Source organism: Dreissena polymorpha, chromosome 1, assembly GCF_020536995.1.
Source record: "Dreissena polymorpha isolate Duluth1 chromosome 1, UMN_Dpol_1.0, whole genome shotgun sequence".
Classification (NCBI taxonomy): Eukaryota; Metazoa; Mollusca; class Bivalvia; order Myida; family Dreissenidae; genus Dreissena; species Dreissena polymorpha.
The window spans coordinates 2,940,264-2,965,569 of record NC_068355.1 but is presented as its reverse complement, the minus strand read 5'-3'; the positions used below and the strand labels follow the sequence as shown (position 1 = coordinate 2,965,569).

At 34.7% G+C, this 25,306-nt stretch overlaps 1 protein-coding gene across 1 annotated transcript in view; it reads right to left on the bottom strand.

The window, feature by feature from the left end:
• Positions 1-25,306, bottom strand: part of LOC127868698 (plexin-A2-like) — a 73,673-nt gene that overhangs the window by 9,618 nt on the left and 38,749 nt on the right. The window contains exons 15-31 of the mRNA XM_052410693.1: positions 22,614-22,778; positions 20,172-20,259; positions 19,643-19,912; positions 18,548-18,706; positions 17,472-17,589; positions 15,296-15,403; positions 14,428-14,576; positions 11,541-11,671; positions 10,869-10,928; positions 10,417-10,491; positions 9,964-10,030; positions 8,772-8,957; positions 7,848-8,004; positions 7,047-7,220; positions 3,980-4,101; positions 1,267-1,347; positions 567-721 (exon numbers count right to left, since the gene is read on the bottom strand). Coding sequence (XP_052266653.1) covers positions 567-721; positions 1,267-1,347; positions 3,980-4,101; positions 7,047-7,220; positions 7,848-8,004; positions 8,772-8,957; positions 9,964-10,030; positions 10,417-10,491; positions 10,869-10,928; positions 11,541-11,671; positions 14,428-14,576; positions 15,296-15,403; positions 17,472-17,589; positions 18,548-18,706; positions 19,643-19,912; positions 20,172-20,259; positions 22,614-22,778 — 2,265 coding nt within the window. The remainder of the gene's footprint in view (positions 1-566; positions 722-1,266; positions 1,348-3,979; positions 4,102-7,046; positions 7,221-7,847; positions 8,005-8,771; positions 8,958-9,963; positions 10,031-10,416; positions 10,492-10,868; positions 10,929-11,540; positions 11,672-14,427; positions 14,577-15,295; positions 15,404-17,471; positions 17,590-18,547; positions 18,707-19,642; positions 19,913-20,171; positions 20,260-22,613; positions 22,779-25,306) is intronic.

Sequence of the window (25,306 nt, the reverse complement as noted above, 5' to 3'; positions counted from 1 at the left end):
TCAAGTTGCTATCTTCAATATTGCAAAAGAATTCATAAAATGAGCAATTTTGGCCACATATATTTGACCTCTGACCTTGAAGGATGACCTTGACCTTTCACAACTCAAAATGTGCAGCTCTATGAGATACACATGCATGCCAAATATCAAGTTGCTATATTCAATATAGCAAAAGTTATTGCAAAATGTTAAAGTTGGCGAAAACCAACCAACAGACCAACCAACAGACAGGGCAAAAACAATATGTCCCCAACTACTATAGTGGGGGACATAAAAAATGAGTGAAAATTTCTGACCCGGCTTTTGACCCAGGGTTCAGATCAAAATTCCGTCACTGTCATCGTCGCACATATGCTCATAGCTACCATGTATGTAAGTTTCAAGGTTCTAGTGCTAATAGTGCAGGAGGAGCAGGTGGCTAGGACGGACGGACAGACAGACGGACGGACAGACACACATCACCACAATATCCCCACTTTTTCTCCGAAAAACGTAGGGATAATAAGGCCCCTTATCCCGCAGGCAGGCTAAAATTAAGTTCTTGAACAGGAACTGCCTACACCTACCTGTGACTCTTCCAGGCGTGAATGGTGTCCGGGTCTGCCTTCATCGTCTCCCCGAGGTTGTCAAGGGACTGGAAAAGGAACTGGGCTGGTAGAGGACACTTGTTGCTGTCCAGGACCTCGTCCATAAGGTCCTTTATGTATTGGAGCAGCGATTGCTGAAAGGAACTTCAAGCTTATACAAAAATGCATTATTGATCTTGTAATTGAGCTTTGTTCTGGGAAAAATGGGCTTAAATCATCTGTGTTAAGTGTCATCCCAAATTAGTCTGTGCAGTCCACACAGGCTAATTCTGGATGTCACTTTCTGCCTAACTATGTTGTTGTTAAGAGACTTCCTTTCTTTAAACCAAAAGTACCATAAAAGTGGAAAGAGTTATCCCTGATCAGCCTGTGCAGACTGCACAAGCTAATGTGGGACAAACACATAATGCACATACACTAAAATGAGTTTTCCTAGAAAAAGAGTCATTTAAATTTTAAAAGCTAAAATCGTCCTGGAACTCTGATAAGAAATCATACATTTAGACTTCAAAACTGACCATTGACAAAATAACATATATTTTGACAACTAAAATATTATACCAACATTTGATTAAACGCATTTATCCCATATAACAATTTTGATTTCTTAAAATGATTGCATTTTCGCATGATACAGCTACATTCTTTGTACAATTCCAAGCACCTCATATTAATATACCTTGGTGGTAAGTAATCTGTTCAGGTAGAGCTCTGCTATGGCTGACTTCTCCTGTTTGGTGTTTTCCTCATCCTTCTTCACCTGTAGTCATCAAATTAACAATATGAGCCACAATCTGGAAAAACTGGCCTTAATACATATGCGTAATGTGTAGTCCCACATTAGCCTGTGCAAAGTGAAAATGGCTATGTGCAAACAGCATAAAACCAGAACAGCCTGCGAGTACATGTAACTTGCAGTCTGTTAAGGTTTTATGTGTTTGCTGCTCATCAGTATCTAAGGGTTGGAAATGAAGCCTTTAAAACTTGAACCTAGTAAGAAAGGTCTTAAATTAAATTTAACTTTCTGTTTTATAGGGACTACAAAATGCGTACAAATACGTATCTTAGTGGTAAAGGATTAAAAGGGAGCAATCAGGCCTTATCCAGTATGTTCAATTGTTAAAAAATCACTTTTGTGGGCACATGTTGTTGTGGATTTCTGATTTTGGAAAAAAATATAGAAATTTGCATCAGTTATTTTTGCAAGGTGTTAGTTTTAAATACAAGGATTGGTCAAAACCACAAAATCAACACAAATTAACGATCCACATATACTAATGATTGTTGAGCTCTTAATTGTGCTTTTATTTACACAATAGCAAACTCTTTTCTCTTTGTTATTGCATCTGTAAACCAAACAAATGAAGTAAGGTTAGATTGTATGATTCCTGATCTGTCAACACAACCAGCTGTTACCAACCACCCTTCCAAACATGCAGTCTATAATCTCTATGTAATTAATTTAAGTGATGATTTCAATGTTGTTATTTAACTATACAAAAAAGGTAAACTCTGACCAGATTCATAAATTAGACACTGGAAAAAGCTGATTTAATTGTAAATATGTACAATGTTGCAATACTTTCTTAATTACATAAAATATACCATACAAACATGTTACTTTTGTTTGTAAAATGTTCTTAAATACTAAACATGATTTGGCCATTATAGCCTTCATGGGCCTTTCTTACAGGCAAAATGGTGATATAATGTGAATAAAATAAGCTTCTGATCAATGTTAAATAAGTTACCTAAAACATTAAATTGAGCCTCGATCACTCTGCACAAACGAGGTTTAATGCATGTACGTGAAGTATCTGCACAGCATCAGGGACAACACATTCTTCTTTTATGGTATTTTTCTTTAACAAAATGTCTTTCTTAGCGAGAATCCAATTAAGGCAGAAAGTGTCGTCCCTGAAAAGTCTGTGTGTTTTTCACACGCTATCCTATGAGGATACTTTAAGCACATGCATTAAGCCCCATTTTCTCAAAGCAAAAGCGTAATTAAATTCATTTGGAGCAGGCACTGATATGTGAATATATCTACTTGTCCCAGGTGACCAGGCAATCACTAATTTCTATCCCTGGCATGTATACTCACAAGATGCCAATATTTTAAGTCCTTCTTGACGGTCTTTCCCTAATAGCATGTTAGAAGCAGATTATATGAAGGAACAAGAGATTGCCAAGCAATATTGTCCCCTACTCGTGAAACTCCACCATTGTCAGTATTTTTTATATTTTGTTTTTATAATTGTTGCCATAGAAACCAGAATTATTGACGTAGGAACAAACTGAAATGATGTGCATAATCTCCATAATGCCATCTATCCATGTTTTGGGTTTCAGGAAAAAATATGAAGAACTTTTAAAGTTATCACAGGATCCAGAAAAGTGTGACAGACAGACTGACAGACAGACTGACTGACTGACCGACAGAGCGCAAACCATAAGTCCCCTCCAGTTTCACCAGTAGGGGACAAAAAGCGCAAAAAAAACCTGCTGCATGAGTAACAAAAATACGAAATGAACATAAATTACATTGATAGAATGACATGATCATTTTTCTTGAATAATATTAAACTACATGTAGCAGCCTAAGCTTGTTTTTAAGTCTGTAGATATGTTCAAAGCAACATTTAAAATTGATTACATGCATAAGCTGTTTGTTGAACACTTCACCCTCTAGTTAGATTACTAGTTACTTTACTTATAAATCTACAGTTTGTAGGAGAATTTGTTTATTTGTCCACCTTTGCGTAGGATATAATAAACTGAAACATGTTCATTTTAAGTCCAAAGAAAAGTAAGTACATGGAAAAATGGTGAGCCTACCAATCCACCAATGGCCAGTTTGAAAACCAACAGACCTAGCCATCTTTAATAAGCAGTAAAAAAACTACGTAATTTAAGTAATACAATATTTAACCAGAGCAGACAATATCCTTTTTGAAAGTTGAGAAGAAGCACTCAAACAGGTGTTAATTTTCGAACAAATACTTTAAACTAAAAATATATCAATCTCTCTATAATTATCTCATTTTACATGTTTATTTGCTTGATTGTATTATTCCCTGTTTGAAACAGTGTTTTACTCACACCATGGCGGTCAGTTATCAAATGTCCCTAAGTGAGCTATTCAAAGTGAACATACTTACGCCGGTAACTTGCAGATGAAATGCCCTACTTGAATTCTGAAGTTTGGGGGATGGTTGAAAAAGAATTTCATGACAAATCCCAACACTAGTAATAATTTGCTGGGCCTTGGATCAAAAACACACCAGGTATTCAGATTTAATGTGAACCAGCATTGTACCGCATTTCCACAATCATTTGCCAATGTAAAAACATAAAGTAATCACAGTATGATTCCTGAAGTGGGTACGTACCAGGTGCCAGGGTTTGGTCAAGGCAGGGTTCTCCACATCATGGCCGTCCTCGGTGCCCGTCAGTGGGGAGTCTGACTCCATGCTGTGATTGTCAACAGACGTATTGATCTGGGCTAGGTTCACTGTAACACAAGGACACTAGAAGAATAATATGTTTGTGTCATTGTGTACTTGAATTTATCCAATGACTTGAAGAAAGGTTCACACAGGCAGACCCTTCTTTGATGAATCGGAGAAAATCAAGCACAAAATACCACTAATATAAAATTCTATTTATCTTATAATTAAAAAAAAATATATCTTTGTTGATAAATATTACCCATTAATTGTTAAAATAGCAAAAACAGACTAAATTAAATGAATCAAACCTTGTCCAGACATATCCAAAATATTTGAAACTTTTTCTGGTTATCCCATTAAAAAGTCCTGAACAATTCAATGAAAAAGAAGAGTAAAAAGAATAAATATCGCTATATGCCTCAATCAAATGTATCAGCATTTAATACATTACACACTCAAATTGAGAACACAGAAGGTTTTTTAAACTTAAATACACCTTACCTAAAGAAAATACCAAAAAACAAAGATGGCTTCACTTTTTCATCTTACAAAATTTGTACCCATACGTCAAGCATGATGCAGCACTTATCCACGCTGATATTGTTAATTTAAGTCTATTAACAACAGCATACTGTTCTTTTGACTCATTTTTTACTAAATTTTAAGGCTTCATCTCCAAACCTTAGATACACTGATGAGCAGCAAACAGCATAAAACCTGAACAGACTGCGAGTTACTAAGGGGCTGTTCTGCTTTAATGCTGTTTGCACATAGCCATTCTCACTTTGCCTCTGAGTGGGAAAGGTTTAAAATCAATAGGCACTGCATTGTTTTAATAACATTTATTGTTATATGGTACAGTTATTTGAAATTAATTAACTAAATACATGTACTCATTTAAGTTTATGAACAAATGAATGAGTAAAATCGTCTACAACTGTTAAATGCATTTGACATTTATCCAAAATTGAAAGGCAGAAAAAGTAGTCCACTATATACATTAAGCAAGCCTAGCAGGCTATAGAGTCATGACATGTTTAATTTCCTTCTACAAAATCATTAAGCGTTCAGAAAAACTGATACAATGTAGGTTTGTTAAGTCACTGAGATGCAGATTGTATCACAGCCGAGTTGCCAAACGGTCATATGAACTTCTGGGAAAACAGGGTTTAATGCATATGAATAATGTATTGTCACAGACTAGCCTGTGCAGTCTGCACAAGCAAAGAAGGGAGGACACTTAATGTCTAGACTGGATTTTCTTTTAGAAGAGACCTCATTAAAATAAAAAATTCCATAAAAGAAGAAAGAAAAACCAATATCCACAGAACAAAGATCAAATAAACACTGATAACATACAGTTTTTATTTGTTAGCTCACAAATAATGCAGACGCAATTTTGCAAATCAGTATGGGCTTAGATACGGTAGGAAGAATAACCTGTGACTGCCTGTGTAAATAACTCCATTAAATTTAAGGAGACAACTAATGCTAAAAGCGTCTGCTCTAACCACCGCATCCACCTGTTCTCACTGGTACACAGCATAGTGTGTATTTAACAGCATTAAACGTTGGCCAGTCTAGTGTTTATCATTGAAATCTGTACATATCGGCTGCTTTCAGGGAAAACGGGGCTTTATGCATGTCAAATAAGATTAGCATGTGCACACTGATAAGCTGTATCAATGATTTGAAAAAAACCCACACACATCTCAACCTGTGTTTTAAGAGACACACTCTTTATAAATTTGAATGAGTTGTGGTAATTTCAAACTTGCGATATAAAAAGTTATAACATAATTTTAAAAAATGAGCTGCGTCAAAGATTATACAACAGCGAACATATTCAGTGCCTTTAGCGCTTTGATTTTTTTAATGAAGGCTGAGAGGGAAAAAGTATTACAGCTGATCTGTCAAACAGTCATACAATATATCGCCGCATTGGTGCAAAACGGTACCATGTGTCATTTACTTTAGATGTCAAATGATAACTTTTTGCACAAATGGGGGGATTTAATTTATTCCGAGCGTTTGTGTCAAGTGGTGTTTCTTCCCATAGTATACATTGATTCACTGCCACCAACTAAAACAAATATTAGATATAGCAATAATGAAATTGCACAAACATTAGCAGGAGATAAATTCTTGTTACCGCACTCCATTTCTGTGTTATGAGACAATAACTTGCATTCATTTCAGAAAAAGTATGGTTGTTACTAGTAATTATCATGCTTCTATGTTACAAAGGGGCCATGCTCTGTGAAAAAAGGGTTTTATGCATGTGCTTTTATGGTATTTTTCATTTCCAGAAAGTTTTTCTCAGCAAAAATCAAGTTAAGGTGGAAAGTGTGGACTGCACATGCTAAACTGGGATGATACTTTACACAATTGCATTAAACCCCCTTTTCACAGACAGCAGCTCATATATTTTTCAAATTGACAGTTTTAACATGAAATATGTTAATGTACTGCAATACACGCAGTTTTCATAACACTTGCCAAAAATATACAAGCAAAATAAACATTTTTTGTTAAGTATAATTTGAAAACATTTTTTTTTATATGGGCATATAAGTTTTCTCCCCCAATCAGCACCTTAACTTGTTTGGTCATTAAATTATTTCCAAACGTAGATTGGCCTAGCTTGCTTAGATTAACAAAAATATGTGACATTACTGAAATAAATAATGGTGACTGCTTAATACCATGAAAAATTCTAAAAAAGAAAGAATGATCTGGATTTAGCATGCTATATAAATCATCCACAACAGTCTTGTATACTATCATACTGTTATCCAGGGTTCATATTCGCCAACCCATTCATAAACCTAAGAATTAGGAAAAGACTTAGATTAAAAAAAAACAGTTCTGACTTTGAATAAAAATATTTACACCAATGGTGCCTATGTTAGCAACATAATTTACTGAAAGTATAAGTAATTAGAGTTTTTTTTGCTTAGTCTTTTGTCTAAGAACAGTTTGGTGAATACGAACACAGACCACCTACCATAGTCCTCCATCTGTGCCAGGTCTTCATCAGTCGGGTCCACCAGGGCCATGTTGCTCTGGTCAGACACGGAGTAGTGGGCCAGGGTGTTCAGGCGCACCCACTGGCCCTCCTGTGTGGAGGTGTTGTCCCTGTCCTTCAGCACCAAATGCCCGCCAAAACCTGCGTGCCACTCTGACATGCGGAAAATGATATTATACATGGGTACGTATTATCATATTGATATTATAATTATATGGGTATTATCATTTGATATTATATATGGGTATTATTATTTGATATTATACATGGGTATTATCATTTATTTCAGCATCGCTTTGGATTAATGTGGTTTAATGCTGGTGCATAAAAATTCGTCCGCAATAAGCCTGTGCTGTCCACACAGGCTATTCAGGGAAAAACCTGCATGGACTTCAAAACAAAGTTCATTTATTATTAACATAGACATGATCTTGATTCTATCCATTAATAAAAAATACAAGTGAGAGCTTGGTTGCAGGCACCTAGATATTCCCATTTTAATCACATCATCTCAATTAACAATCCAGTTATGAAGAGAAATCCATATTTATATTCTACACGTTGGAAACCTACCCTATATGCAACCCCAAGTGAGGTCTTGGAATCAGACATCTGTACATCTATACATGTACAGAAAACATTTTATTACAACATCTCAAGTTATTAATTGGAATTTAAGTTCATTCATAGGGAGTGGAAGAAAAGTCATTTTGGATGCAGGAATGGATGAATACAATAAAAATTGTGTGATGATTGTCCAAGAATTCAATAAAATCCAACCTAGAATCAAATCCTTTGGATCGATACCCATCTGAGATGCAGGATAATTGACGTAGATCTGGTCGAGACACTTGACTTTCACCTGCGTGATGGTGTCACAGTCCAGGGCCTTGCATGGGAAAATCTCCTCGCTTTTGCCAACAACTACATTCAGGGTCTGAAAACAATGCACACAAAAACTTGTAAGTATTGATGCCATTTGTTATTATCATATTGTTGTCGTACATCAGGATTGAAATATTAATACTATCAGGACTTAATACCTTGACAAGTAGCCAAGTATTGGTTTCTCCAAGAGTTCTCTCAAGAATTTATATGAGCAAAGCCATGCACAATTGGGTATGTTTTGTATGGCCAGAGTAGCTCCAAACTATTCTGAACATATGCCCAATCTGTTCAGGAGCTACCATGTCTTAAATAGTCAAGCATGGTTTTGCTGTCTCCTTAGAGGGCACTATGATTCCTTATCAGTCAAGGTAAACATTCTGTTCATTTTTCATGAAGATTGATTCATAAATAGGGCATCTACTTAGATAACTATGTTTCATTGGATTTGACCTAGTGACCTAGTTTTTGGACACAAATGACAAAGATTTGAACTCAGCCTCAAATAATCCAGATAAACATTCAAACCCAGATTGTCATAAATATTGAGTAATAAATGTAACCTCTAGAATGGTAACAAGATTTGGAATGGTGACATAGTTGTTTTGGGTGCATGTGACCCAGATTGAAACTAGGCCTTGATTTAGTCAAGTTAAACATTCAAACAAAGTTTCTTGAAGAATTAATCATAAACATATCTAAATAAGCCTTAGGATTTAAATTCAATGAATCTTCAATAAAGAGGTTTCAAATAACTCAATGCGGCAAAAACAACAAAACATGTATTTCTTGGAAAGATTAATAGGCGTGTTTTCTCACCAGTGTTTTAGCCTCAAACTTTACATCCCTGCTGTCAGGTGTGTCACAGGAGCCCTCGTATTTCTTCAGAAGTTTGTCCTCCGTCAGGGTGAACTTAGAGTCATTGGTCAGAGCGTCGATGGGTCCGGACTCAATAGTCTTTCTGGTTGCCATGTACAGCAGGTACAGGGGCGATCCAGTGTGGTTCTATAGGAAAAGAAAGCCGCATGGAATATACATGTGAGCCGCACTCTGTGAAAAAAGGGTTCAATGTATGTGTGTAAAGTGTCCTCCCAGATTAGCCTGTGCAGTCCACACAGGCTAATCAGGGACGACACTTTCCACCTAAACTGGATTTTTGCTAAGAAAAGACTTTTATCATAAAAATGGAAAGTGTTGTCCCTGATTAGCCTGTGCATTATGTGTCGCCTCAAATTAGCCTGTGTTAGTCTTCACAGAAAATAATGGACAACACTTTCTGCTGTAATGCAATTTTTTGTTCAAATGAAGTCTCTTCTAAACAAGAGCTGTCTCCATCAGAAGACATGCCACCGAAAAACTTTTTTTCGAAAGCTAATCGCAGATTTCGAAACCTAAACGCGGACCCTTTGTTCAAGGTCAAAGTCAAAGGGGTCAAAATTGTTGTGAATTTGGAAAGGCCTTGTCCATATACACATGCTTACCAAATATGATGGATTTTTTATAAATAAAAATGTTTTATTTGTATTTGTTGATGCCATTATATTTTCTGATTTACATCAATATAATACAATATATGACTGTACATACATGATCTTGATGCCTTCATAGTTTTGCACAAACTAACCATCAACACACATTATGCAAATGTAAGTTTAGATCATGGCTTTTAAGATGGACAATTTTTAAAAACAACAGGTATCCAAAGACTTGTCAAAAATTAATAAAGCCTTGATCTGAGAAAACATGCTTAAATGCAAGTGTTGATAATGTTATCCCATATGAGCCTGCGCAGTCTGCACGGCTAATTTGAGACAAGCCTTTCCTCGTTTAATGTTTTTTTTCACATATTAAAGATATTCTGTCAACAATAAATTCAATAAACCAGAAAACCCATTAGCTTAAGCGTATTGCACAGGCTCATCTGAGACAACACTTTACGCACATGCATATATCCCCTATTTTCCAGAGTGTGCCATAATTCTTATACAGATTCCAGTGAGTGAGAACATACCTTCAGATGTGGATACATGCACAGCAACAGCCAGTTACTCAGGATTTTCTCTGTGATACTCTCACATCTGAAATGACAAAATAATGTGACGATGATCATGATGATAATCATCATCCTTAATATTCTTAGCCTCACAATAATCATCATTCTCATCAGCGGCAGCATCACCCCAACCATCACCATGATCATTATCATCATCATCTTCTCCTTTTTTATCATCATGATTGTTGTCATCATCATCATGATAATCATGATAATGATCATCTTTTTTTTTCACCACCACCACCACCACAATCATCATCATCGTCCTTATAATCAACTTTACAATTATTATCACAATAATCTTTTGGGTATCAATGAACATTTCAAAGTGAATTGAATTCTTAACCATTCAGAACAAAAATGGATCTCAGACTTAATTAATAAGCATACTCAAACAAGGTGAAAACTCACCTTCTGAAAAGTGTTTTCATTCCTCTTCTGCCGCTTGTTTCCTGCACCAGATTTGCAAGAATCACCTCAAGCACTCTGGAAAATAAAATCAGAAATAAGTTTTACTTCAAATGTACTGCATACAAATGTCAGTAAAACATTATTTTGTTCTAGATAAATAATTTTTAGCATATTTGTTCATTTTGGTATCATTTAAATGACAGCAAACTGTGTAGGCCTCATTATTCTGGAAATAAACTGAGCAAACCACTAAGGAAACAGAGCTTATTGCATGTGCCTTAAGTTTTGTCCCAGATTAGTCGGTGCAGTCCAAACAGGCTAATGTTATGGTAATACTTGTTCAAGGTCCCTTCTGAACAAATTCAGTTTATGGGGGAAGAAATGTCCCTGATAAGCACCTGCATTAAGCCCTGTTTTCCCAGAGGGTGGCTCAACTGGGTCCAAATACTCACTCATGCAGATAGTCCATGCGACCCATCATGATGGCACAGAGATTGCCAGCCATGTTCGACCTTAAAACAACAGAGAAACAAAATCATAACAAACCAAGTTAATATTGATTTAATCTCAATCATACCTACATTTATGATCATGTCTTATTACTCATGGAATTGAAATCAAACCTTTACAATATCCATTCACAAAAGAATCTAATAGTTTTCGCTATGACAAATCTGTCTACAATCTCCAGTGTGGGTTGGTTCCCTCACAGGAAGTTCAGATAATCTTTCTAAAATGCACCAAGAATTGGTTGTAAATACAAGGAGACTCAAAAGCTTTCCAGGATGCTTATGAGACAATGTTACCTTGCATTACTATATTTTGGACAGCATAGCTCCTTACTACATACATACACAGGCTGGTCTGGAGCTACCCTTGCTAGATATGCTATAAGACCCATTTTTGCATGACAAAGCTCAAATTATGGGCAGAATATGTTGAAATAGATTGAATAGGTTGCAAAGGTCTGTTCAAAGATTTGCCCTATTTTCGATTTCTATAATTTCAAGTTATTGTACTCAAGCTTTTATTTTCTAATACATACATTTATCTAGTAAAGACCATGTTTATTTAATATACTTGACTCTGTGAACAAGTCTATACTAATGACACCAAGTACCCACTTGTCCCTCAGGAAGAAGCTCTTCTGTTTCTCCATGGTGCCTATCAGGGAGGTCAGGAACAGCTTGTTCTCCAGTAGGGCCTCCAACTTCTTCATGCCCTCTTTAAACTTGGAACGCATGTTGTCTGTCATCTATACACAATCGCACTCAAATAATGCTATGATAAGGCTTATCAGGGTTGAGGATTAATAAAAATATTTCTGATTCAGATTGAATTTGATTTTTTTAACAGGCGTATCAAAATCGCTCATTATGAATTGATGTTAATTTACAGTTGTTGCGATGCATTTTAATATTTCAATCAAAGCCTTAGTTACATGCTAATATTAATTATGTAAAAGGACTGTTTGTATAATGCATTAAGCTCAAACATTATCATGATAAAATAAAGCAAATAATTGATTAATCAGTTACAAAGAATGAAGCTCAATTCCATCGCGAAGATGATTCCTTGTTACAGTAAATAACATGATGGACAATAGCATTGGAAGAGAGACACATAAATGGTAAGCAATACAGACATGCATCAAGCAATGTAAACTGACAATTATACTAATCAAGAACATTTTTCCACCAAAAAAATAATAAATGTTTAGTTTTTTTCAGGATTTTATCTATCCAAACTAATTACTTTCATTTTAATACCATGATTTATAAATGATTATGACATTACCAATAACAAATGTGATAGTATAAACAAACAATAAACATAAATATTTAACATTTTAATCGCACATTTTAAGAATCATAATGCACCATTAAAATCACTAGGACCATTTGACTTATTCAAACATATGCCGATGATACCAACTGGCTTTCAAGTAGTAGTAGAACAGTTAAAGTTAAAACACCGACATAGTAACAACAGCAATACAAAGGTGTTCTATTTCAACTACATGTAGCTTTCAAGGAATTATAGAACAATTAACAGAGGAAAATGCTGACATAATATAACAATAACATGTCCAAGGTTTTGTACGGTATTTAAAGATGAAACATACGTGTGCACATGAATGCACAAATAACAACAGTGTTACCAACCAGAATTTTACAGAAGGATGCAATAAAGAATAACAGAAATATGATACAACAAAAGTGTATTAATTCTGGCATATATGTATTACTTCATCCATTCACTGTCATATGCAATAATTCTCACTTGTTTTAAATATTTGATGATCTACATAGATGTACTCAACATCTTAAAAAGTGTAAGTTAGAGCTTATGATTTCTCCCTTTACCACTCAGAAATGCACTTTGACGCATTTAAAGTCCTTAAGAAAATTTGATTAAATTTAAGTCCTTTCTTAATATATTCAAGTTTAAAAGGTTTTATTTCCATCCCTCAGATACTGATGAGTAGACAACAGCATAAAACCTGAATGGACTGCGAGACACTGCCATTTTCACTTTGCTTCTGAGTGGGAAAGGGTTAAACTACATACAGATTACAAAATCTTCATCAAAACCTCATTAGTTGTATCATCTAATAGTTTCTTTAATTGCATGATTTTTTCAATATTATTTTCTTATTATATAGTGTGTTGTAAAAAGAAAACAAACCCTACATGACAACACCAATACTTACCATCACAATTTCCTAAGATGCAGTACTAATGATACAATTAATATCTTAATAAAGAATCATGCAGTGAGGTACTACAATTATCAAAAATGCCGGAAAATCATTGGGCACAATAGTATATTATTTACTTTATATGCTTTTATACATTTGATCATCAATTTGTTAATTGTAAGCACATTAAGGTTACAGTCTACTAGTTAAGGTGGTATCTAACCTATCTGATTGCCAGTTTTGATACAGATATGTGTTAAACATGCAACTTAAGCTATGTGTATGCTAGGAGTGTTTTGCAAAGTCAAAATCACCTGAATGTGAAGGTCATTTACCATGTAGAATCACTGACTCAAGAAGAACTTGAATACTTAACAATAATTAACAAAAGGTTGTCTGCTAATTATAATAGAATAAACAAATATCAATTAAAATATCAATGTTGCAGTGACTTTTCTTTTCACAAACATTTATTCAATATATATAAAAGCAGAATCTTTCAAAACTGACCCAAAGAGAAACAAAATATTTTAAACACATTCTGCTCCCTTTTGGTCAAAGAAAATCTCCTTTTGGTAAAAAACTCCTCAATAGTTGCAAACATAATTTGTTTAACACCAAATTAAACAAGAGGACCTTGAAACCCCTGAATCACTCACCTGATTTCAACGTAAACCAATAATTGAAACTGGATAAAGTGACCTTTTGGACACACATGACTTGGTCTATCTACATGTATTGTGGACAATAACATTTCATCAAGATTGAGTCATCAATGTTGCTTCTATAGCAGTCAAGTAGGTTTTTGCAAAATTTAAACATGTGGCCTTGTTTTTGGAGACATGAGACCCAGATTTGAACTTGGCCAATAAATTGTCAAGATTTACATTCTGGCTAAGTTTCTCCAAGATTGAATCATGAAACTCAAACAATGAATCAGCTTCATTTTAGGACAGGTGCAAGTTAGGGAATAAAAGGGTATCAAAGACCAAGTTTATGAAGATTAGAAATGCATGTGGCCTCTAGAGAGTTCACAAGGTAAAAAATGACCATGCACAACACACATCCCACGACAAACGACCGACAAAATGCGATCAAAAAAGGCTAACCATGAGCACCGTGCACTTCAAGTGAGCTAAAAGACAAAATTTTCCTTTATGAACACATTCAGACATCTAATCAAACCATAGACAAAAAAACATGAAATTTGTTGGTTCATCAACAGCATTTACAGATCAAGCATTCACAGTCTATTGGAATACGTCGCACAAATGGCACAAGTGCAAGAGAAGGTAAGGAAGCATGCGTACCTTGTGACTACTTACAACTGGCTCGGACAGGAGATAGTCCGAGGCAAAGAGCACATTGCATGAGTACTGCTGATAGTTGTGGTAGGGGAAGCCCTGCTCGATCAATTTGCGATTCACCGTCGACATTGTCGTATGCATGTCCAAAAACTCTGTGCAAGTGTGTTAAATCAAACAAATTCTTTATGCCCACATTAATATAAATAAAAACAAGCCAAAAAATCCCTGCACGGTAAATAAACACTTGGTTTACTGAGAATCTAAGTTTTATTGCTCACTTATTGTTTCCATGCCCATATGACACACATTGCATTGAAAATTTAGAAAAAGCATATTTTATAAAAGCATTTTTCATTTTCCCAACCATTTTTGTAGCAGAAAATCTTTTTATTAACCAAGCAAATTTATTGAATTGATATCCCCTGCAAAATAAACTTTGTTTATGGATTGGTGCACATCCTTTGATATACTGTATAATCATACAAAATAATTAAGCACTGTTCAACCTAAATAGTTTTCTCTGGTATTGTTGATGGAATGTCTGTCAACTTTAGAGAGTGTTCAAACCAATAATTTCAAACAAATATCTATTATTAAACTTAAATCTAGTATACACCTAATAGCACAGTAAAATATTGGGTTGACCTCATGAATAAAAGAAAAAATATCCTAAACAAATGCTCGTAAGAGTTTAAAAACTAGTGATAATAACTACAAAAGATGGTTGTTCTTCTAATTCAACATTTGCTAAATATCTGCCTTTTCCCTTATAATTATTACTTATTTTCCCAATATACTTACAAGAAAATATTTATAGCATATCATTACAAAATCATCAAACATTGATAGATGAAACTCAGACATGACAAACCTTGACGTGCCACACTTTTAATTTCCATCTCCAGTTTGTTTAAATCACCCTCGAGCTCTTTTGCCTTAGATTTCGTCTTTCTTAACTTATAACAGATCAATATGAATGCTGAAAAAAAGTGAAACATATGATCAAGATGGTGTCTTATGATGATGACTGAAAATGAAAAATTGTTAAATTACATAATTATAATATGGACCCAATGACCACAGCTTTGTTCAAGGCCACATAACTTAAGTGCATAACAATGCATGCAAATTGTTTCTTGCGCATTTACAATTCATGTTGATGACATTCTTAAAGTTTCAAATTAATATTTTCAAAAATTTAGCAGTTGTTTGAAGTTGTAACATCCTATGCAGACAAACTGATCGGGTGGCTGCCCAACTGCCTCAATATGAAATGCTATTGGACTTCAAGGATTAATATTTTGGCACTGAACAGTAGGACAAAGAAAACAGCTACTTCAATTCCCTACAATGATTTTGTTGAAGTGGAATTTCCCTGTTTTTGTTTACAGTATATAAGTCATATCATGGCAGTCATTTCATCAACTGACACTTCAGTAGTAAACTTTAACTAAGCACAAATTATTGTTAGTAACTGGCAACTGACATTAAATGATTAATTTTTTTAAACAAGTCTCTTTATCTCCCCTGTTAAATTTGCAGTGCCTTTAAAATTATGAAAAAAACATTTTGAATGCAGAGTTTTATGTGAGTTATTTCTTCCTTATCTTAGGTACCTTGTCGACACATTGTTTTCTACAGTGAACAAGCGATGTGTTTGTGAAACACTATGTCCCCATATATTTGACCTTTGATCTTGAAGGATAACCTTGACCTTTCACCACTCAAAATGTGCAGCTCCATGAGATACACATGCATGCCAAATATCAAGTTGATATCTTCAATATTGCAAGTGTACATTAAATGAGCGATTTTGACCCATATATTTGACCTTTGACCTTGAAGGATGACCTTGACCTTTCACCACACAAAATGTGCAGCTCTATGAGATACACATGCATGCCAAATATGAAGTTGCTATCTTCAATATTGCAAAAGTTATGGCAAATGTTCAAGTTTGCCCAAACAAACCAACCAACCGACAAACCAACAGACAGGGCAAAAACAATATGTCCCCCACTATAGTGGTGGGGGACATAAAAATTGTGAGCTGTATTTCAGATGTTTATATTTAAAAATGTTAAGTACATTTAAACTCTTCTTTATGATAGCTAGGTCACTTGGAAAATAATTGCAATGGTGAGCAATATGTTCTTCTGACCTGCCTGCATTCTTTAACAAATGATGAACTAAATGTTTTTCATATTTGTATGCAGTTTTGTTCGGGAGCCTTGCATATGAGATTAGATCTGTTTATTAAGTATCATGTTACATCCAAAATTCTCAACCCCATCAAGGTTATGCCAATTCAGGAGTGACAAACTTGAATGCTATTGTATATATAGCTTGAGGGTTTAATATTTGCGGGTCGCTCTGGTGTTATGGATATGGTGACCGCCTAGCGACCGGGAGGTCATGGGTTCAATCCCCAATGTTCTTTAGGTCTCCCTAAAAGACAACAAGTACTGGTGTTTTGTCCAGGAAACGCACTCGAAAGCATTTCAATCAGCTTTCAATGCAATCATGCTAAAATAAATAGGTTTAAACAAAATATTTTCGGTGAAACTCTTATATTATTAATTCAAAATAACATAATAGATATATATGTTATATTGTTAAAGTTTGAACATTCCATCGTCTATTGTTTTTGTTTATCAATTGTTTAAAAAATGATATATGACAAGACATCGGCAAGTGTCTACTTTTCTTTTTTAGGGATGATAAAAACACTTGTGTGCTCATATTTTTTTAGATATCACTAGTTACACATTACTTAGAACATACATGCGCCAACAATTATTTTTCTTCATTTGTGTCATTGCATATGAGCCTATGCTCTGGGAAAATGGGGCTTAATGCCTACAGTGTCGTACCAAATTAGCCAGTGCAGTCTGCTTTTATGGCATTTTTTGTTTTAAGGAAATCCCTTACAGAGAATCCAGTATATGCGGAAAGTGTTGTCCCAGTCCATACAGAACAATATGGGACAACACCTTATGCACATGCATTAAGCCCTATTTTACCAGAGAACATTTTATGGTACTTACCCAGGACAGCAACAAAAAATACAGCTCCTCCTACTGCCCCTGCTATAATCACTACAGTGTTTAAATCCTTCTGATATTGCAGCTGACCCAACGTCTGGTTGATGTTGCCAATGGTGATCTAAATGAGACAAACTGGCAACTTAAATAAGTGAGTTTACAAAAAAATACTAGAAAAAATTGTCCAAAGTGCAATAATTTTTAAAGGTTTTACAATGGTATTAAACCAGATAGCTAATATTTCTGTAAAATTATTAAGTCTAATCCAAAGTGAAATATATCTGATGGTTAAAACAATCCTTGCTGAGTCTAATTTGTTATTTATTCCATCCAGATAAGCAACATTGGCAGTAGGAATATACCCAAACTAAAAAAAATATTCTTAAGTTTAAAAGTCCATTGTTTATAATAGCTCAGCATATTTGATCCAATCTGACACATATATGAATTTGCACCAATTAAAATTATTTGTTGGCTTGTTCTTTTGGATTGTTCACAGTTTGTATATCTATTTTAGTCATACAATAGCTCAGCTAACCTACTCCAACATTTCCTAAGTTAGCTATCTTACCAGTACTCAGTGCACATACCAGTGAAAGTAACTGACAACTGCCATACTTCTGGGGTAATGAAAAGGGCTACAGTTATCTTTTCTGGCTTCATATTTTACAGCCATTGCCTTTTGGATTGGGAAAAAATAGCCGGAGAAGACATTCAATTGGGAAAAAAGAAACATTATCAATATGATTATAAATAATTGTATTCCAACTGTTTATAAGTGGATGTTAACATGCATTGAACATTTATGTTATAAAAAGTTACAGAATTATTTCCCTGTATAATGAACTCAATACATCAAGTATTACGTTTATTGGAAAAGTTCTGCATCTTTTTGTGGAAATTTTTCTTTTTGCATATGAAACGCAGCCTGTACAATTTTTAGCAAACAAATCATTGGGCAACGGAAAATTTTTGAGACCAATCAAATGTGGCAAGATCTGATTTGAACCCTTGATCCTCTGAATTTAAGTCCAGTGCTAAACGAACAAAGCTAGCTGGCATGTTTAAAAGAGACTTACATTTACTTCTGGATATTCTGCCCCCTGGATGCCTGGTTTAGGTTGGGTCCGAGGTGCGACACATTTCATGGTGCGAGGCTCTACTACCAGAACCCGACATTGCTCTATACCAATGGTTATGGTCACATCGGACTTATCAAGAAGTTTTAAATTGTCACCCTATAAAACACATTTGATATAATTGTTTAAAATCAATTGCTGGTCCTTTCTTTTACCTGTTTTATGTTTTAAAATTTATGTTCTGAAAAGCATTCTGTTCTTGTAATTACAATATTTAAAAACAAGAGCTGTCTCCATAGGAAGACATATGCCCCCGAAAAACGCTTTTTTTGAAACATAAACACAGATTTCGAAACCTTAACGCGGACCCTAAGTTCAAGGTCAAGGTCAAAGGGGTGAAAGTTTTTGTGTGTATGGAAAGGCCTTGTCCATATTCACGTGCATACAAAATATGAAGGTTACATCTGAAGGGACATAGAAGTTATGAGCATTTTTCAAAAACTAAATGCAAAAGTGTGACGGACGGACAGACAGACGGAAATGCAATCACTACATGCCCACCTTCAGGGTCATAAAAAACAAGTTTGTTGTTGTTGAAGTTTGTTGTTTATGGTAATTTCAATACTTTACAGTGCCTAACTGGAGGAAGAAATCAAAAGCATTTAAAAACATTTTGTTCAAGTAGTTGCATCAACACTAGTAAATACATCTCAAGGTAATGGAAAGGTGTTAATTTTTTTTTATTTCAATTTAAAGACAGTTCTTAAATGGTTGTAAAAGTTTGGTGTTTTCAAATTAGCCTCATTCTGAGAAAACTGGGCTTAATGCATAAAGTGTGGTCCCAGATTAGCCTGTGCAGTCCTCACAAGCAAATCATGCATGGACTACACTTTCTGTTTTTATAATTTTTTTGTTTTTTATAAAGCCTCTTCTAAACACAAATGCAGTGGAGTCAAAACGTGTTTTCCTGATTAGCCTGAGCTGACCACACAGTCTAATCTGGAACGACACTTTACCTAAATGCATTAAGCCCAGTTTTCTCAAAACAAACTTCAAATGAAAGATTCCCAGTTAGGCAACATAAATGTAACTTACGTGCACTGTGAGAAATTGATCATCTGCATTAAACAGCTGCATGCCATTGGTAAACTTGGACAACGATGGATCGTGGTAGTAGTTCAAAGTAAACGTTTTCTCAATTCCGTCCAGTTTTACAACTATGGTCACTTCCTGACAGCCCTGGCATGTTGGGGATCTTTTCTTTCGTCCGGATTCAAGATCAGATTTGATTTTTGCAGGTGCTATAGGCACTTTACAATGCAAGATTTGGGAAGAGTTCTCATCTGGAAAGCTGCATGATTCTGACTGGAAAATGGCATGTAAAAAATAGGTTCAATAAAATGTCTGAGAGGTCATATAATCAAATACATGTGCTATGAAAGTTAATTGCTAAAAGAAAAAGTCAAAATATTTTATCATAAGGAAAATGTATCTCATCAACATTCACTAAACATATGCCTTCATTTTAATTTGAGTTAGGGTTTAAGTTCATTTAATTCATATTTTTACAAGCAGGGAAGAAACTTTGTTCTTTCCATCACAATCCTTAATTAAAATAACTTACACTTTCTGCTTCATAATTTTGTATAAATACTCTTGGAAGTTGAGCATTGCGCAATTTGTTGCCTTTCACTGTCAGAATGGTACCACCACTGTATCATAGAAACCACAACATGAAATTCTAAGACTGTCTGAACTTTTGCATAACAGTATTTTTATACCTGAACATATGTATACAGAATTTCTATATCTGAATGTTTGTATTGCTGTATTTTTACATCTGAATTTCTGAATCACACTATTTATATTTGAATTTTTGCTTCAAAGTATTTTCATATCTGAATCTTTGCATCATATAATTGTTATATCAGAATCTTTGCATCACTGTATTTATACATTTGAATTTCTGCATTACAGTATTTTTATATTTTAACTTTTGTTTCTAAGAATTTGTATATTTGAGTCGCAGTTTTGTTATAGTTTTAATACATTTAACCCACAATCAAATAGCTGTATCATACATTTTATTACTTAATGATAAGAGTTGACACAATCATATAATGCTGCAGACGCAAAAGAACAAAACGTAGTATTCTAGCACAAGGTACCTTAATATACAAATTGGACATTTGCAAAATTAATGACCATCAGAGTGAGCTGCGCTATGTTACAAACAATGTTATGTTAATTGAAACCAGATTTTCAGCATGTACTCATGTTTGAATAACTGGAATAATTTAAGGTAATTTTCAAGCTGAAATTTATAAAACAATAAAGAAAACATTCAATTTAGTTCAGTTCTAAGAATACACACTCTTTCCATGTGGAGTGTTGAACATTAGCCTAGTGCATAATTATATAAACTTTATTTGGTTATTTTCCAGTTTTTCTTGCTGAGTATAGATGAAATCATTTACCGTAAATCCATGAATATAATACGCCCTCGTGCAAAATACGCACCACCGAGTTTGGTCAAAATTCATCGGTAAAAATTGAAAATCCGAGTAAAATACGCACTAAAAAAATCAGTGTCCGAAATCGGCCATTTCCGAAAAAATGTGTCAATATATTTTTGTGCTGTGAAAATAGCAAATCAATTTGGTGTTGTCAACTATCTGGTACCCCGGTATATTGATCAGGATGTGTTATAGTGCTGTTGTTATGACAGTTGCATAATAAATATCTCTGTATATTGTTTATATTACCATTGATTGTTACCGATACACACGGGCCCCTTGCTGACATCCGGGTCAAGCAGTCATAATTACAAAAGAAAGAAGCAGAGACGCTGTTTTTTGTTTTCACATTTAATTCAATTTGACAATATTCGGGACGATAATAATTATAATAATAATAAAGTAATAAGAAGACAAAATGGTTACTTCCGTTTTTATAGTTGTCTAGATGAATTACTTTTTCTTTTTTCGAGTTACAAACTCGATACTTTAATATAACTTAAAATACAATTAAACCGCTCGTGTTTTTCATGATCTATTTAATTGAAATACGCTGCTGTCATTAAGGCTAGTTTGGGAGTAAAAAATAAATTAATTAATTATCACCTTTCAATTTAATGCGGCAATCGGAAGACAGGTTTAATAGACTCTATTAGCATCATAAAACTAATTATTTAATTACCACTCTTTACTTCAGTTATGGTAAATATGCGGTAGAAAGATAAATAGTGGTCAGCTAAGAAATATTTATTTACGGGAATTGTCAGTTGTTTTTTTTCATTTGCTAATCTCTTTATACGACTTAGCGTCCAGTCGCTATTTTGTAGGCAGACGACGATATTAACTGTGTATTCAAAGTATACAGTGTCTGCGCATGGATGACCCAATATTATCCGAAAGCTCCTCCCATTCTCACGTTTCATTCGACAACGTCATTTCATGTGTCACCGAGCTCAATGTTGATTGGCCAGCTACCATGCGCACTTCAATAACAATAAGGTCTAGCGATGTCTCATAATCGGGTACAGACCGGGTTTCGTTTACTGTTCGAATTGCGAACACTTTCATTAAAACAAAGAGACAAATATAGAAAACCAGTCTGATATAAATGGCAGATGTTTTCAATGAAATTTTACTAGATTTTCGCATTTTAACAAATAAGATTTTTATAGAGCCAAATTCTCAATATTTTCGCAAATGACTCAAATGGCGAACGACAGCGCGAGCCCTGTTGCACCCCTTAGATGTAATGTATAGTTCAAAATGGCTGCCGCAAAGCGAATAACAGCGATTAAGTTGAAAATTTGCACAGGAAAAATTTTGTTCTGCTCTAAACTCATATATTATACGCACCCCCTACTTGAAGAAAAAATCGTCAGGCAAAAAAGTGCGTATTATATTCGTATATTTACGGTATGTTTTATAATTTCTTTTCTGGTCCTCTAGACCTCAACACATACCGATTGTGTTAAGATAATAAAGTGCTGATAGGAATAACAATACTTAAAGTGATAATATCTAGGTTCAGTTGTTGTAAAAATACAGCTTACCTTAGGAACCCATGTAGAGGTTCAATGCTTTCTATTTCTGGGTTTTCTAAGAAGGAGAAGGTGAACTCAGGTGAAATGACAATATCATTCAGCGATACTGCAAAGGTTCCATTTCCAGTGAAGTTTCCTGTGGGTATTTCCCCAATGATGACACAATCATCCTTCCTGCAAATAAAATACAACAGCTTACAAGCTTTGGTATATAAAACAATGATACCCCGTTCCTGGACATTTGTATACCAGTTTTTTTAAGATTTGTCATAGAAACAGAATACCCAATCACAAACAATACATTTTTTGTTTTCTTGATTTGGGGAGGCCTTCCATTTTTGGTGAAAATGTTTTGACTAAACTGAGAAAGGGGAAATAATTTCCCCAAGTGATATTAAAATTTGGGGAAAATTGCATTATTTTAAAGAAACTTTTTTGGGGGAAAGGGCTTTCTCTTCGGAAAGTGGCCTATATAAGGCCCTAGCTTAGGGAAGAAAATAAGTCCTGTGATAGCCTGTTAACGATGCTAAAATGTCATTACACAGTAAATCCAAAATAATGGGCTCCTTTATAATGCGGAATCCAATATAACTTGGGTAGGTCAAATTGGATTCTGTTTTTTATGCAACCTTAAATTTCTGTATCGAGGGTTTAATTTAATTAAAATTTGTTGTCACTTATTGAGCTGATTACTTAATTACTAAATTAATTAATTACTAATTACTAAATTAAAATAAATTAGCGATTTACAATTACTGGGACATTTGGAAGTTTAACCCTTTGCCACTTAGATATTTTGATGCATCTGTAGTCACATAGAAAGTTAAATTTAACAAGACAATATATGTCCCCTACCGGCTCCACCATTGTCAGATTAAAAAAAATTTGTTGCCATTGAAACCAGAATTGTTGATGTATGAACAAAATGAAATGTCGTGCAAAATGTCCATATTGCCATCTATCCATGTTTTAAGTTTCATGAACAAATATGAAGAACTTTTTAAGTTATCGCAGGATCCAGAAAAGTGTGGCAGACAGACTCACAGCCAGCCAGACAGACGCACAGAGCACAAACCATAAGTCCCCTCCGGTGAAACTGGTAGGGGACAATAAGATACCTTTATTACTAAATTCAAGTTTTAAGGCTTCATCTCCAAACTTTAGATACTCATGCGCAGCAAACAGCATAAAGCCTGAACAGACTGCGAGTTACTTGCAGGCTGTTCTGGTTTTAAGCTGTTTGTATATAGCCATTTTTACTTTGTTTCCAAGTTGGAAAGGGTTAAGTGTGATAATTTAGTGTTTGATGCAAATAGAGGTATGAACAAGAGTGCCGCATAACAAGTGCCACGCTCGACTGCGAAAGCTTGTCAATTTTTTTTTTTATAGGTCAAAGTGACCTTTGACCTAGTGACCCAACAAGAGATGTGTTTGCCAGAAACACAATGCCCCCTTACTGCGCCACTTTGAAATAAAATTTCTATTTATCATTTGGCAGGTATAGACATCATCTCCCTTTAAAGCTTTATTACTTCCCTTGGATTTTGTCCGACCAAGTCAGACATCACTGACAACCAAGGTCTGTGGTTTATCAAAGAGATCATAGAGAGACTTCATCATGTATGTATGGACATAAGTCCACTGGTATTTAATGAAAACTAGTATTCACAAATTAGAACAGGTAAGAAATGATTAGATTATTATATCAAGAGATGTGTTCATCAGAAACACAATGCCCCCTATTGCGCCGCTTTGGGGGGGGGGGGTTCACAGTCAATTATGACTATGTCAGACATCACTGACAACCAAGGCCTGTGGTTTAAAAAAAGATCATAGCCAGAGTTGATCATGTATCTATGGACATCAGGTATTTAATATACATCACAGAAATTATAATTATATCATTTAAAAAAAAACTTTGACAAATCAATCATTTGAGTTATAAATAATCAAAATAATAAATCTGTACAGTAACTGTGAAAAGAACTTCAATTCTTGGTAAGGAAATATTTAATATGAGATTTATAATTATATAAATTACTTCCCTTGAAAATAATTGTCTCTAACAAATCTCTATTTTAAGTAGCAAATAATTAAAAGCCACTACCGTGACTGTGATTGACCACTCGAAATGTGCAGCTCCATGAGATACACATGCATGCCAAATATATAAAGTGGCTTTGTTCGATATTGAATAAGTTTCTCCCTTTTTAAAGCTTATTACTTCCCTTAAATTTGTATTTTTTACCGTAGACTGTAAAGGATGACCTTGACCATGACCTTTTACCACAATGTGTTTGTCAGAAACACAATGCCGCCTACTGCGCCGCTATGATTTATTTAACAAAAATATATACGTGGGCAGGTCAGATAACTATGTTCATTTAAAGCTTATTACTTCCCTTGACTTTGTTTTTTCGACCCTAGACCTTGAAGGATGATGTTCACCTTGCAATTTTACCACTCAAAATGTGCAGCTCCATGTGATACACATGCATGCCAAATATCAAGGTACTATCTTCAATATTTAAAAAGTTATGGCCAATGTTAAGGTTTTAGCATGATGCCTGCGGCCTTTTTTTGGCCAGTTTTAAGAAAATATTGTGTACACCTTGCATTGAATCTGAATGTATATACACTTGTCCATTGGCTGTTATAATTATCGAATGCGCCCGCATTGCGTAACCTGATAAGTGCATGTG